This window comes from Scheffersomyces spartinae, assembly GCF_019049425.1.
Source record: "Scheffersomyces spartinae strain ARV_011 chromosome Unknown scaffold_2, whole genome shotgun sequence".
Lineage (NCBI taxonomy): Eukaryota > Fungi > Ascomycota > Pichiomycetes > Serinales > Debaryomycetaceae > Lizanozyma > Lizanozyma spartinae.
The window spans coordinates 708,642-722,822 of NW_025065049.1; the positions used below are offsets into that span (position 1 = coordinate 708,642).

The window sequence follows — 14,181 nt, forward strand, 5'->3', positions numbered from 1 at the left end:
AACATATATACATACATACATACATACATACATACATACTACGTGCATGCATACATATAATTACTCCGGGTCTGTCTCGGACTTAGGGCTCTTGATTCTATTTACATAACTATATTACTTACCTGGTAATGCTAATACCTTTTGAGTTTGTGGTAAAAACTCCCGAACAATTATCTCACACTTAACTTCCTGACATAAATCCTTCTTATTATAGTAAGGAACCTTACCAAGTAATTCCAAACCACTACTCTTCTCCAACGCTTCTAAGGGAACTTGGAAACTGGTCAACGGTGTCAGATTCTCAATCTTATCATTGGGTAACACAAATGCGGCATAACTGATCTTTTGGCCTTGGTCTCTCTTGTTCTCTCCAACAATTAACTTGAAGAAATGAGTAGGCACTGCAATGTTTGGTGGCGACCCAATGACTTCGTATTCCACTCTATACTTCCCATCAGCACATTTCTTAGGTAAATATAATGGGCCAGTCATGATTCTAACATCATCGTAAGATTTGGTTAATCTACGACCGAAATCTTCTAAATGAGCCCAATAATCTCGGTTAAACCCTTCTCCGACTTGAGGACTAATATTTGTTAAATAAAATGTTTCATCCATTGCCAGTTGAATATATTTGGCATCTGCTGCAGGAGCATTATGCCCCCGATCATATCCACTACGGAAAAAGTCCCTTAATCGGTTTCTAAATTTTAAGGGAATTGTTTCATCTTCTTTGAAAACAGATTTGGATCTATCAACTCCTTCCCCACGACGAATCAGCTCTTGGGTAATATGTTCCACTACCCAATATGGGTTTCGGGTGGCTCTATCGTAGCAACTAACAAATTCTCCTCTAGTGGTCAAATCATGTACAGGTCCTGGGAACCCATATTTGTAGAAGTCTTGAGGTCTAATTAATGCTGGGTCAAAGGATCCACCTACTGCTCCAGTTCCTGATCCAACTGGTGCCACTCCAGTGGGTGGTGTAGGAGTTTTGACATTAGTGTCACCGGCAGGAACATTGCTTCCGGATTTTCCCCAGAAATACGATGCTATGCCTACTGCACTAACACCAAGCGAATTATATAATACTTTACTCATGATTGAAGATTGCGTATGGTATTTATGAATAGTATCATCTCATCGGATTTTTTTTCGTTTCAGTTTGTATGATTGTATGTATGTGACACAAAACGCGCGCCCTATTATACCCCAGGTTTATCCGATGGTAAGATATGTATACTATGAAATATTATGTGTTAATGTGTATCGTAAATATACGACTATATTTATTCCGATTTCTTAGCCTTTTCCTCGGCTCTCTTGCGTTTCTCATCATCACGATCTCTCTTCATCAGTTTAAGCGTAGCAATTAATCCAAACGTCACTATAGAACCAACAGGTCCAAGTAACGGTAAGAAAACCGCTAATTTGTGTTCACTAGGAAAATATGCCTGTTGAACCATTTCTTTATCAAAAAAGGCTTTATTGGAAGCCGTCACTGCTTGAGCCGAAAGAACAGTTATGCCTTCAAATTGCTTACAACTGGTGATATTCTGTTGTAAGATTTGCAATGCTTCCTTTATGTTGGTGATGGTTTCCACTGCATGGAATTGAGTTTCATCTGGGATCAGAATGTCTGCCAAAGCTTCACTAACTTTAATTAATGATTGTAGATTGTCAATCAGTTGACGAAGGTTTTCATAAGTTGCAAGACGAGTTAAGGAATCGATTCTAATGGAAGGAGAAATAGGTTCATGGGGCACTCCAAGTAGTTCAAACAATTGAGATGAAAAAATCTCCATAATTGGAAGTAATTCATCTTCAGTGATTTTAGCTGGGACATTCTTAATAATTGGCATGTCCTTATTAAAAACATAGACACCACCCCATTGGTTAATCAAAAACGAATTGGTAGTCGATCTTTCAATTAAGGTTTTTTTATTATCATAATTCGATTTGGGGAAATAAACAAGAAAGTTGACTGTCGGATTAATGTCGTGACCAAACAAGTTCCAATCTCCGTGGTTAATAAATGTTGAAAGTTCACTTTCTTTAATCACAAACGCATCAGAAGAATTATCGTACCTCATGGGGTTAGAAGGTTCGGAATAATACTGGATTTGCGTACTTATAGTAAAGTTAGCAAAATGTTGAAGCTTCTGTAATAGCGGATAGAGGGTTTTAATCAGTGATTCAATACCCCAAGATATGGGTGTTCCATCTTGAGTAAACAAGGAAAAAACCAAGTTGTAATGGGGAGAATAAAGAAGGACCACATGGTTTTCATGAATTGGATTCTTCTTTCCAAACCGATGTATTTGATAGAAGGCTTCGAGTTCTAGTTTAAACACCTTATCAAGCAACGTCTCGACCACGAAATGAGCCACATTGTTAGTGGAAATGGCATTCTTGGTTACCGTTAGAGTAATCTCTTTGGAGTAGGGTGAAATGTAATACAGCTCCAACTGAGCATCTTCATCATCATTTTTGATTCTCAACACATAATCATCAACAACACTAACATTGCGGTCCAGTATCCTATGAAGATCCAATCTCCAAATGTTGGTGATTCCAGGGTACCTTTGTTCCAACTCCTTTGTAAGCAAGTTTTGGCACGCATCAACGAAAACTCGTTGGCTGTTGGGCAAATCCATGTAGATGGGGATCTTGAAGGTTATTTCATCGTTCAACTGCTCATTTAGACGTTCAATGTCTTTTATGGGAAGTTCTGCTCTGATGATCGAAGTAGTGAACAACCAAAGAGGTAATCCTAGTACGGCTAGCACTGCGACGACATAAATGGCCAACGAGTACCGTGTGCGTCTCTCTGCTCTAGGTTCAATCGTACCCATACTCGAACGAAGAAGACTGTACTGTTACGTGTGTACTGTTTAGTAAACGGTATGAGTCTTATTGGGTGTTCACTTGTACAGTTTGTCTGTTGTCTTGGTGTAATTTTCAGTTCGCGCTCCGAAAATTTCACACTTGAATGTCGTTAAAATTATCACCATCACCACCGACACCTTCACCCACTGCCCATCATCGCCAGCACTCATGTTCACTAAGAAGCTACAGTTCAAGCTGGCGTCTAACATCAAGACCTCGGAACGTAGAGCCGTGCTTGCTGAGGTTATCGAGTACTACAACCTCAAAAATGTCGCTAAAGAATATGAGCTATTGTTACTACCAAAGACTATCAAGGCAGGAGGCTTCTCCACGGTGCATCACTCCCAAACTATAAAAGGCACAATCTTCTCCGACGACTCCAATGTTCCCGTATGGTTTGACATTGCCGGCAATCAATTGCTTCCGACTGTTTTCACGTGCTGGAAATGCCCTGGACTTCTTCCTCAAGTGGTCACTCACCAGTACGTGATTGAACGGTTGACCCAGGGAGCCAATCTCATGATGAGAGGGATCTCTGGTCCGTATGATCCTCGTTGTAAGCCAGACACGATTGTAGGAGTCGTGGACTACCTTCGACCCAATGTGATTCTTGCCGTAGGGGTGTGTCTTGTGCTGTTACCTGAGGATAGAGAGAAGAATGAAGGTGTGGTGGTGAGGATCCTCCACACGGTCAATGACCTGTTGTACCAGCTTAATGACAATGAAGGAGTTGTTATACCGAAAGAGATTGAGTTGGTGGTAGAACAAACCAAGGAAGAGGTTGAGCCAGTTGAAGAAGTTGAGAACGTTGAGACTGGTGAACAAGAAGCGGAAGATAATAACTGTGATGATGACCGCACTGATGACTTGTCCCGATTAGGTGAAACTGTTGATACACTTTCTCTTGAAGATGTGGACAACTTCTTTACTAGGGGATTACTTCAAAGCATCAAGCTTGATTCCATCGAAACCCCGATCTCCTCCTCTACTTTGATGTCCAATCATATCCTCAAACACGTGCCACCTCCACAGGAAGAGATCAACATGAAGAAGACATCCTGGAAGAAGACTGCGAAATACTTGAAGGCCATGGAGAAGTTGGGCTACATAACGCTAAAGGGTAAGGGAGACGATTTGACTGTAGTAAAGGTTATATCGACTAGTGAGCCTGTCATACAAAACTTTGTACCCACCAAGATCAAACATCCAACAGTGGCTGCTGCTGCTACCGCTGCTTCAACAGCAGGTAATAATTCTTTACAGGTGATCAAGCTCTACAGAGGCAAGTCCAACAGTCTCCTGCTATTCCCGGAGATTAAGGACCCAGCTGGTTACTACGACGCAAAGGAACTACGTCAATGCTTGGAGCAATACATCCGTGTCCATCAACTTGCCGACCCCAAGAACAAAAAGCAAGTGTTGCTTAATGATGATCTCAAGAAGTTGTGCAAGAGCGCGACTCAAGAGTCAAAATTGACTCGTGATAAGCTCACCGAAGCCCTTCTCAAGTCATTGGTGCACTATCACCAAATCGTTTCACGTGACGATGACGACAATGGCGACTCACGTAGTAGTCCGATTGTCAGTGGAGAGCCACCCAAAGTCCAAGTTATAACCGAGACCCGGATAGGCCGTAAGGTTGTCACTCGCCTCTACAACTTTGAGCCGTTCCGAGTGCACGCTTCGAGGTTTGCTGATGAGCTAAAGGTCAAGTGCAGTGGCAGTGCGACCATCGGGACCAATGCTATGAATAAAACCGAGATCATGGTTCAAGGACCCCATGGTAAGTTGGTCGTTGACTTGCTAAAAGAAAAGGGGGTTCCTGTATCCCATATAGAGTTTGAAGACAAGTCCAAGAAGAAGAGAAAGAAGTGAGTATAAATGTTGGCGGAGATAACCCATAATAATATAATATAATACAATAATACATAATGCAATCAGATCAAATAACAATCTCGATGATATTGTGATAGGGCCCAGCAGTAACGAATGCCGACTTGGTTTGAGGGTTGACTTGAAGTCTTTGAGCTGGAACTCTTCCTGGGTAAATATGGGCATTCTTACATTGACTAATGTTGATGTAGTTCATTGGTGAACACCCACTTAGAAGTGCATCTATGCCTGCTCTTGTAACACGAATACACCCCTTGATGATCAACCGCTCTAAATGACGCAAATGTAAAGATATTGTCACCAAGGAAGAGTCACTAACAGCAGAACCACAGAACGATAAATCCAACTCTCGAAGATTAGGACACCCTAAACAAAGTACTTCAATGGAAACATCAGAGATGGCACAACAAAAGTTCAAGTCTAGAATCTCCAAGTTGGTGGCTGCATTGGCTATGGCGATGATCGATTTGTCGGTGAGAAACGTACAATCTTTCAACGATAACTTCTTCAAATTGGGGAACGACTGATACGCCCAGTATTGGAACCCAACATCGGTGATGGTCGTACATCTGGTCAAGTCCAACGACTCTAATCTCTTGTTGGCATGGTTAGCTATGTGGAACATGATGTTGTCTGTGAGATGCTTGCAGTAACCGACATTGATACTTCTGAGATTCTTACATCCAACTTCAAGGTCTTTATCTTCGTCGACACCATCGGGGAACCCTCCTCGTCCTCCTGGTGGTCCCCAGGGAAGACGATATTGAAGTTGCTGTTGTTGTTGAGGGTCCAGATGCAGCTCCTGTTCATGTTTTTCTTGCTGGTTATCATTGTCCCAGCCAAGCAAACGTTCCAACACATTATCTCTAACCCGACGACAGTTGGACAAATCAATCTCTTCCAAGTAATGGCCAACACTAGGAACCCCAAGATCCATGATCGCCATGGCACTGACATCCCAAGCAGATTTCATCTTTATGCACTTGATCTTACCATGCATCCCAATCTCATTAACCATATAACTAAAGCCTTCGTCGGTGATATGGAAGCAGTTGGAGATGTCTATCCATTCGGGACGGCTGCCAACAAAGTCAGTGATTTGACACAAGACTTTATCGTCAATAGAAACATTCCATGGAGTCAAGTTTAATCTCCGAAACAAGTTGGGCGCAGTGTAAAGTAAAGATCTCCATCTCTTACAAACACAACGAAGCTTCATCAACTCTGGTAGTGTCATGTACTCAAACACCTTGATCAAAAGTCTATCAGGAATTGTCCCATGGTTAGCAAGAACAGACAGTCGTCTTCGAGCCTGGATCAGTTGTAATCTCACACGTTTATTATGGGGAAGATATTGGAAGGACGGAAGTACTTTATCGTTCTGAAAGTTGGTGAATTTGTTTATCGATGGAAGAACGGGATTGAGCGGAGGTAAGCTTATCATTGGTATATTGCTGCTGTTGCTGGCACTGGTGCTGCTCTTACGACGTTTAAACCGACGTTCATCATCGGCATTACTACTAATAGAAACTCCTGAGGACCAGCCTTTTGTTAGTGACGTAACTGATGATGAATCTGCGCTTTGAAGCATTGAAGTAGGAGAAATGGACCGAGAAATCGTTCCTTCGACTGACAATGGAGAATCTGGTTTCGGATCAAACGATGTAGGAGATCCTGTATGGGCTCTGAGGGGGACTTCAATCGATTTCCCTCCTGTGGTTGAAGATGATGATGGAGCGTTTCCAAACGACCAATTGGAATTGAAAAATGCAGATTGGTTTGGTTCCGGTGGAGATTCAGGTCGACCAATGGGATCTTCTACTTCTGTAGTGGGTGAAGTGAACAGAGGGAGTTTGAAAGAAGATGGTGATGTATCTCTTCCATTGATTAAATAATCAATAGACAATTTCTTCTTATCTCTTTCATTGGATTCAGCAGGACCAGCAGAAGGACCAGTGGCAGTTGTAACATTGGCATTCTCTGAACGTCTCTTCATTGCTGTCTGACGGAAATGGTCTGCAATTACGGGATATTCCAGACATAATTTTAGTAAACTTTCAGACTTTACTACAATCAATTCAACGTTAGTTACTGACCTTATAGTTGCGGATCTTATAGTTTCAGATTTTGGGCCTTCATTAATCAACGAAAGGAAACTCATTTCCCCAAAATATGATCCAGCATAAAGTCTTCCAAGAATGGTATCAATCCGCGAGATATTTGATTGGTTGGGTGAATCATGTGAAACAACGACTTCGACTTCTCCATGGATAATAAAGTAGATATCAGAAGAAACGTCTCCTCTTTTGAAGATGGTCTCAAAAGAACGATAATGCAAAGGATCAACCAGTAAAGCAAGTTGATGTAACGGTTTCAGTGGAAGCGATTGGAATATGGGAAGGTTCTTGAGGAATTCTTGGATAGAAATGGTGGAATCCACATTATCTGAGTTCTTGGGCAAGGGAAGTGAATATCGAGTAGATTCTTTGAACGATGAACGTTGTTGTTGAAGAAACAAAGGGTTTATAGGCGATGTAGGCATGGAAGATGTCGTCGTTTTTGACAGCAAAGATCCGGCTGACGGAGGATGTAGTGGTATAGGATGAGGCAAATGTAGTTGTGGTGGTGGTGATGATACTGACATTGAAATCGACGTTGAAGTTGATGCTGGTAATGCTGCCGGTGGTTGTCGGGCTGGGGAAGCCGAAGTACCAACGGTAGCAGCAACTGATGCAGGGGAAATGCAAGTAGGAGGAGGTGAAGGAGACAATATGGATCTGAAATCACCATTTAATGGGGCTATTGAAGGAACAGGCATAGCATGACCAGCAGCAGTAGCCATTTTCAGAGCATTGATTCCATCTTTATGCGGTTGGTACATATAGTTTGAATGTTTTGCTATTAACGTTGGGATCTCCAACTTGATTTTCTTCTCTTGCATTGCTAATCTTTCTTGTGCTTCGTCACGAATACGACGTTCAATAGAAGGGTAAGACTTTAGCACCTGGTTCAAGGCATCTCGGGCCAATACTCCAACCAAAACTTTGGTTCGGGCTATTACCGTTGCTGTTCTTGGACGATTGAAAAGGATCCCGATTTCTCCAAAGAACTGGCCTCGGGCTAGCTCGGCGTAGATGGTTTCTCCATCAGGACTGGTGACGGACACAGAGCCTCTCAAAATCCAGTACATGGCTTTGGCAGGGTCGTTCTTGCTGATGATGCAATCTTGCGGGTGGAATCTCATCAATGACAATTTAGAGGCTACTTTGGTGTGGAACGATTTGGGTGCCTTGTTGAACAAGTTGAACGTTCGAAGTCGGTCGAGAAACTCCAGCGGTATAGATTGTCCGTACGTATCATCTGAACTGTTATCTCCGTCATCGTCGTCATAATCGTGCTCATCATAGTCGTAGTCGGAATCGTCGGCAGACGACTCCGTTATGGACGGTGTCTGTTCTTGGTTATGTTCGTTTACATTGGCAATATCTTCATTGCCCCTTTTGTTTACCTCGCTGTTGCTTTCCTCTTGATGTTTGTCGTTGACCAGTTCGACATTACTGGACTCGATGGCATTCTTCTCTGTGCCGTCAGACTGAAGGTGGTCTGACATCTCGACCGAGACTTCGGTCAACGGCGATTTCCGCAGCGTGTCTCCGTGTGGTGCCGGTGCAGACTTTGACTTGAACCGTCTTTTACTTGTTCCATCACCTCCTCCTCCACCACTACCAAAACTACCTTCATGCTTATCGCTGTCCGTTGACGGAGCTACCGTGGGCGCTGTGGGAACCAACGCCAATGGCGATGGAGTGGCAGGTTGAAAGAGTTTTTTCATGCCATCCATGGGCTTATTTAGCGGCATCCAATACCGCTTCAGATTTGTAGTAGTATTATTTCACTCGTTGAATGTTTTTTTTTTCCGGCCACGCTTTGAACGAACTTATATCAGTTGCCCACGTCAGGTTGCACTTAGTTTACTTAATTTTATGTGTATAGACAGGTTTAATCGAACCGCTTATCGTTGTATATGGTGGTTCGGACTAGTATAAAAATGGTGTGATAGAATATAAGTGACTGGTTTATAGGTCGTGGTTATCTTTGTGGTGTTGCTTCTTTTTCGCAGACAAAAAAAGTGAGAATATCAAAAACCCATTGATGACGTAATTAGCACCTCAATTAGATAGATTATTACAACACAATAGGACGGGTGTCGGATAATAAGCTAAAACAATAGTATGCTACCTTAGTCTGAAGCCCGGGTGAGAATCTGCTGCTATCTAATTATTAGTGATATTGGTAATGTCAAAGAATCACTAGTTGTCAAGTCAGTCTAGTCTAATGTAATGTGTTGTAATCTAGTGTTATGTAGTCAGTCTAAGTCAGTCTTATCTACATTGTCTTTTTTTCTTTTTCTTCGCACATGTGGTATCACTTAGTTCTCAATGACCATTAACTCGCTATTATTGACTAGGTTCTTTACATAATGCAAGTGGGTGCTTCCATGCCGTACGTACGGATGGCAACTGTTGCCGGTATGCTCTTTTTCTTTTTCGTTCCTTCGTTCGTACTTGTCAGTCAGGTTGTCGGCTGTGTCTGCTTCTCCACACCATAGATCGTTTTTCTCCCTGACTTTGGTTGAAACATGATTTATTGAATTGTTTTATCATCATTAAACTATAATGGCTGCGCCGAACATACATCCGTACTCCATACTGTCGTGGACCCCTTATAATGAATGTCTGGAAAAGATTCTACCATGAACTCCGATTTTAATCGACAATCACCGCTATAAAAAATGTTTCTGAATTCTTGCTCCTGCATTCCGTAGCAAGTAGTAGTATATACAAATTTTACTACAGTCTACTCCAAAAAGCCATACTAAAGTCGTAATTGTCAGGATTTGTCAGCTCTTGACTCCGCTTCAATATTACCCATTCTATACCATGTTGACTTCGTTTTATGACTGTCTGAAAGAACTCCACTCTTCGGGCTCGCAATATGATCAAGTATTGGTATTTGATTTAATGATTGCTGTATCGCCGTTTTTTGTAGCCAGATAGTAATTGGTATCTTTATGTCTACATCGATCACACCTTTACAGTCAACCTCCTTTTTGACAGCAGGCAAGTGAAGGTTTTATATTCAGGTTCTATTTCTGTGACAGATTTTCCATACATTTTCCACTCACAAGCGGTGCGGTGTTGTCATGTGCCGTGCGATAAGAGTATAATTTATGACAATACCGTCTACATCCTGACTAATGGATAAAGATAGCACTCGATGATCTTAAATCATGGTGAAGGGTTAAGTGTCTGAAGATTCTTGGTAGTGGTAGCGGTAGGTGCACAGGCACGTTTTGTATAGGTATGAGACTTATTAATCTAGTCGGAGCAAATGCCAAAGCTTACAGACATAGCAAAAAAGAGAGGCTAAAAGGGCAAGAGCATTGAAATGGTATTGAAATGGTATTAAGATAACATTTAAATGGAAATACTGACAGACAAAATAGGGTGATTCCGACATTAAAATGGTATCAAATGGGTGATACTGCAGTGCGGCTAAATTTCTGTAACTTTGCTTGAAGTTCTCTTCCATCCGGAAAAGGTATTTACTTGATTACGGGACGCTGATAAGTTCCACAATGGAACGCACGACTGTGTTAAAAAAGTATAGTATAAGGTAAAGAATATTTAGTACAAGTTTCATCGAGTACATTCCTATGTGGAAATGTGGGAAAAGCTTTAGTAACAAGCTTACGTCGCAAAGCACTTGGTATAACCGTAACCCATAAGATACGATATTATACTATACTATACCTGCTATAACTGGTAAAGTATACCCAAAGGGGACTAATTAACCAGATGAAATGAAATCTGAAGCTGCACCATTGCTTGTTTGGAAACCAAGCGCGTTGGGGTAAACGCGATACACTACGTGAGATCATAAAGAAAATTTTACTATACAACCTCGTCTCCTGTCTATAAGCCGATGGTAGTCAGGCTTCGCATGGCAGTAACAATAGACTTCAAGCATCGTATCATTTGCAAGAGGCCATAACAATACATTCTATAACGTAAAGTTACATTCAAGTGGCTAAGAACAACTGAACCAGGTCTGGCAATTAACTCTTACGTATCCTAAACGCACTCCAACAAAAATAATAAACAAACGGATTAAGCTCATGAATTCCAAACAACCGTAAAGGTTCATGGCTGCCCCGTTTTTTTCTGCTATTCACACGATCCCTTTGCTGCTGCTTCCCTTTTGGTCGGCCTCAAGATACCTCAAGATGCATTAAAAGAAAATCTGTACGGGTATGTCGCTTCGTCTATTATTAGGAGTGTTACTGTAGATGTACATGTAAACGTAAGGGAACGAACAGCAGTACATTCCTTCTTTCATTCTGTATTTTCTTTTCTTTTCTTTCCTCACTTATATTGACTCCATATTTCGTTCAACCGGAGTGCAAATTATTGTTACTTTTGTTTGTTTGTTTTGGCACACCTAAAACACGCTCCTGACACAATACGTTGACACAAGTAAAAGGAGTCGGCCCACCAGAATAAAAACCGTATCCCCATAAGTGGCTTAACATCCTGATTTGGTCATTGAGTAGTTTATAGATATATTTATCAAAATAGTTAACTATTAGCGTCAAGCTTCTTTTACTCCAACTAATAGTGGATACTATTGGAGTTGAGTTCAAATGGTAGACATTGACACCTTTGATAGAGTCCCGGTGGACTTAACCAACGATTCATGGAACTCCTGTGATCCACGACCTCCTCCTATAGAAGTCCCCAAACCATTGGCTACTCTTTTCCAACATATTCAATCGCACCCAGCGTTGGGAATATTCCGTATCAATGGGTCGTCCAAAAGAATATCGTGTTTGTTTGAGCTTTTAGGTGATCTTCCTCACAATTCAAGAGATCTGTTGGTGATGGTTGAAGACCCTGAATGTACTGAATGGGATAATTCATACACTATCCATGATTATTGTGGATGCTTGAAACGTTTACTTTATGCTTGTTATCCCGAATTGTTGACTCCACGAGTAACCCGCAGGTTGACGTCCCAGAACAGAAGTAATAGTTTCCAATACGTAATAGCTCAATTGCATACTCCAAGCAATGTTCATCATAGCCAAATGTTTTTATACTTGGTGTTTCAATTGCATCTATTGGTACAAAATAGTATCTCGATCACCAAAATGACGGCCCATAATTATGCTATAGTATTCCAACCACTCTTTTTTAATTGTGAAACAACAGAAACAATGACTAACGCCACGAGGTTATTGGAGTCTTTGATTGTGAATGCTCCTCAGGTGATATCCCAGTATTATCATTATAAACCTTCGTTAGATGAGATTGAAGAATCTTCATGTTCTAGTGAAGATGAATTCTATGATGTGGTTCAAATTGGGTCCTTCCACAATAATAATTCTATGGAAAAGCTCTCTCAAACAACCTTGAACAACTATTCTAAACTTAGACGGAAATCCTTGATTAGACTCTTCAAATCTTCAGATAGTATCGATAAACCAGCATATGACAACTTGACTTCAATTGTGGCATCATCTCCTGCAACAGTCCCAACTCCAGCTTCAATTTCGGCTTCAGCTTCGTATCATCATCTTTCAGATATCCAAAAAGATGCACCTCCTCCTCTTCCTTCTTTGGTTCCTCCCAAACGCCGGATCAGCTTTTTTGAAAAGAGTAATAACAAAACAAAACATAGACTATCTATCAGTTCACCAGTAGGAGTTAGAGTCCAATCACTTCCCTCCTTACCACTTACTCCTACATCTCCTACATCTAATTATAAAGCACAACCGTGTTTAGAAACAATCCCATCAGCGAATGGAAGTCGCAGAGGTTCAAGTACAAGCTCAACCGAATTCCATTGCAAGTCTACGACCACAGTGGATAGAACATCAAGAAGGTTCTCTTTTTTTCGGTAGGAATAGATCTCCTATTTCTGATTCCGGTTCGGTTATAGCTCTGCTGGTTCAGTGGCAGATACAGGAGAAACTGTAGAAATACCCAGGATTTCAATGTATGATACGATGTTATTTTTTATGGGCTTTATTGGATTACTTTATTGTTAGGTTATAAGGTATTTACATACGTTTTTTATCAGGTAAATGAATGACACGATACGGTTAGAACAGAGTAAATCATGTACAGTGTACTCTAGAATAGCGAAGATTTTGTAGTGATTTCCAGAACAATCCATTCAATTTTGAAAAAATGTGGGAAAATATTTGTTGATGTTAATAATCATATTTATTAATGTTAGGACTGGTCTATGTGCAGACATAGTCGATCTTGAGGTATACATTAAGAAAATGAAGGATGAGTAGTGGTGTTAGCTATGGGGTTGACTTTGATACTTTGTTATTGCTACAATTATCACGAAAGTCGTGTCTTGTCCAATAATCAATGGTACTAAAATTTTTCAGTTGACTTGAATGGAATCAATGTGTAGTAGCCGTAAAAGAAGTATATACACAAGCCCTAATGATACGTTCTACTCGAGTTGCGACATTACTCACTAACAGCAGTCGGGCCTTTTCAACCACAGCCGTGGTGCGCGATGCGGCTACTGAAGCAGCCAAGAAGCAGAAGAAACAAGATGAAGCCATTAATGCTAAAGTTAGAGCTAGACAACTCCAGAAAAAGAAGCAAAAAATGAGACAGGCACCGGAATTACATCCGTTATATATGGAAGTGCCAACCGCATTGAGATATTTAAGAGCCGCTGAAGTTGGACAACCTTCTAAGAAAACCACAATTTCCATGCAATTTGGATTAGTATCTGAAAGAGGATCTAAACCATTGAATGGCAGTGTATTTTTCCCTCGCCCAGTTAAGGAATCCAGTGCGATGATTTTGTCATTAGATGAAAGTATTTTACAACAAGCCAAAGATGCTGGAGCCACCATTACTGGAGGAGCAGAACTTATTGATCAAATTGATGCCAAAGAAGTTGATTTGGATCAAATTAGTACTTGCTATGCTACGCCAGATATTGTTCCTCAATTAGCAAGAGTAGCCAAAAGATTAGGACCTAAGGGTCTTTTCCCCTCTGTCAAGCAAAAAACTGTTGATGCAGATGTTGTGGGGTTAATGAGAAGTAATTTGGGTGCCCATAAGTTTAAGCAGAAGGAAAATAAATTGGCCCTTCCAATTGGTAGATGTGATTTCAGTGATAAAGAAATCATCGATAACATTAAGGCTGCTACTAAAGCCATCTATGACTTACAACCACCCGGAACAAAGAAACCTGTAGTTATTGGCCAATGCCATTTGTCTTCTACTTTGGGTCCATCTGTGGTTATCAACATCAGAAACTAACCAGTAGTGATATCTTGTACATATTAATGCATATAAAGAG

General features: G+C 41.0%; 5 protein-coding genes across 5 annotated transcripts; 2 read left to right on the plus strand and 3 right to left on the minus strand.

Moving 5' to 3' along the window:
* Positions 1-114: 114 nt before the first annotated feature.
* Positions 115-1,101, minus strand: NUC1 (ribonuclease; the record flags this gene model as incomplete). Its single annotated transcript, XM_043193131.1, has 1 exon — positions 115-1,101. One exon carries the CDS (start codon positions 1,099-1,101, stop codon positions 115-117), a length of 987 nt encoding a protein of 328 aa, XP_043051519.1.
* Positions 1,102-1,289: 188 nt separating this feature from the next.
* GPI17 (PIG-S family GPI transamidase component) lies at positions 1,290-2,855 on the minus strand (the record flags this gene model as incomplete). Its single annotated transcript, XM_043193132.1, has 1 exon — positions 1,290-2,855. One exon carries the CDS (start codon positions 2,853-2,855, stop codon positions 1,290-1,292), a length of 1,566 nt encoding a protein of 521 aa, XP_043051520.1.
* Positions 2,856-3,057: 202 nt separating this feature from the next.
* Positions 3,058-4,764, plus strand: KQ657_002363 (uncharacterized protein; the record flags this gene model as incomplete). Its single annotated transcript, XM_043193133.1, has 1 exon — positions 3,058-4,764. One exon carries the CDS (start codon positions 3,058-3,060, stop codon positions 4,762-4,764), a length of 1,707 nt encoding a protein of 568 aa, XP_043051521.1.
* Positions 4,765-4,831: 67 nt separating this feature from the next.
* KQ657_002364 (uncharacterized protein) lies at positions 4,832-8,623 on the minus strand (the record flags this gene model as incomplete). Its single annotated transcript, XM_043193134.1, has 1 exon — positions 4,832-8,623. One exon carries the CDS (start codon positions 8,621-8,623, stop codon positions 4,832-4,834), a length of 3,792 nt encoding a protein of 1,263 aa, XP_043051522.1.
* A 2,862-nt stretch (positions 8,624-11,485) lies between these two features.
* Positions 11,486-14,141, plus strand: MRPL1 (mitochondrial 54S ribosomal uL1m domain-containing protein; the record flags this gene model as incomplete). The annotated part of the gene is made up of 3 exons (XM_043193135.1): positions 11,486-12,659; positions 12,810-12,840; positions 13,349-14,141. The coding sequence occupies 3 exons, from the start codon at positions 11,486-11,488 to the stop codon at positions 14,139-14,141; spliced, it is 1,998 nt and encodes a 665-aa protein (XP_043051523.1).
* Positions 14,142-14,181: the final 40 nt, after the last annotated feature.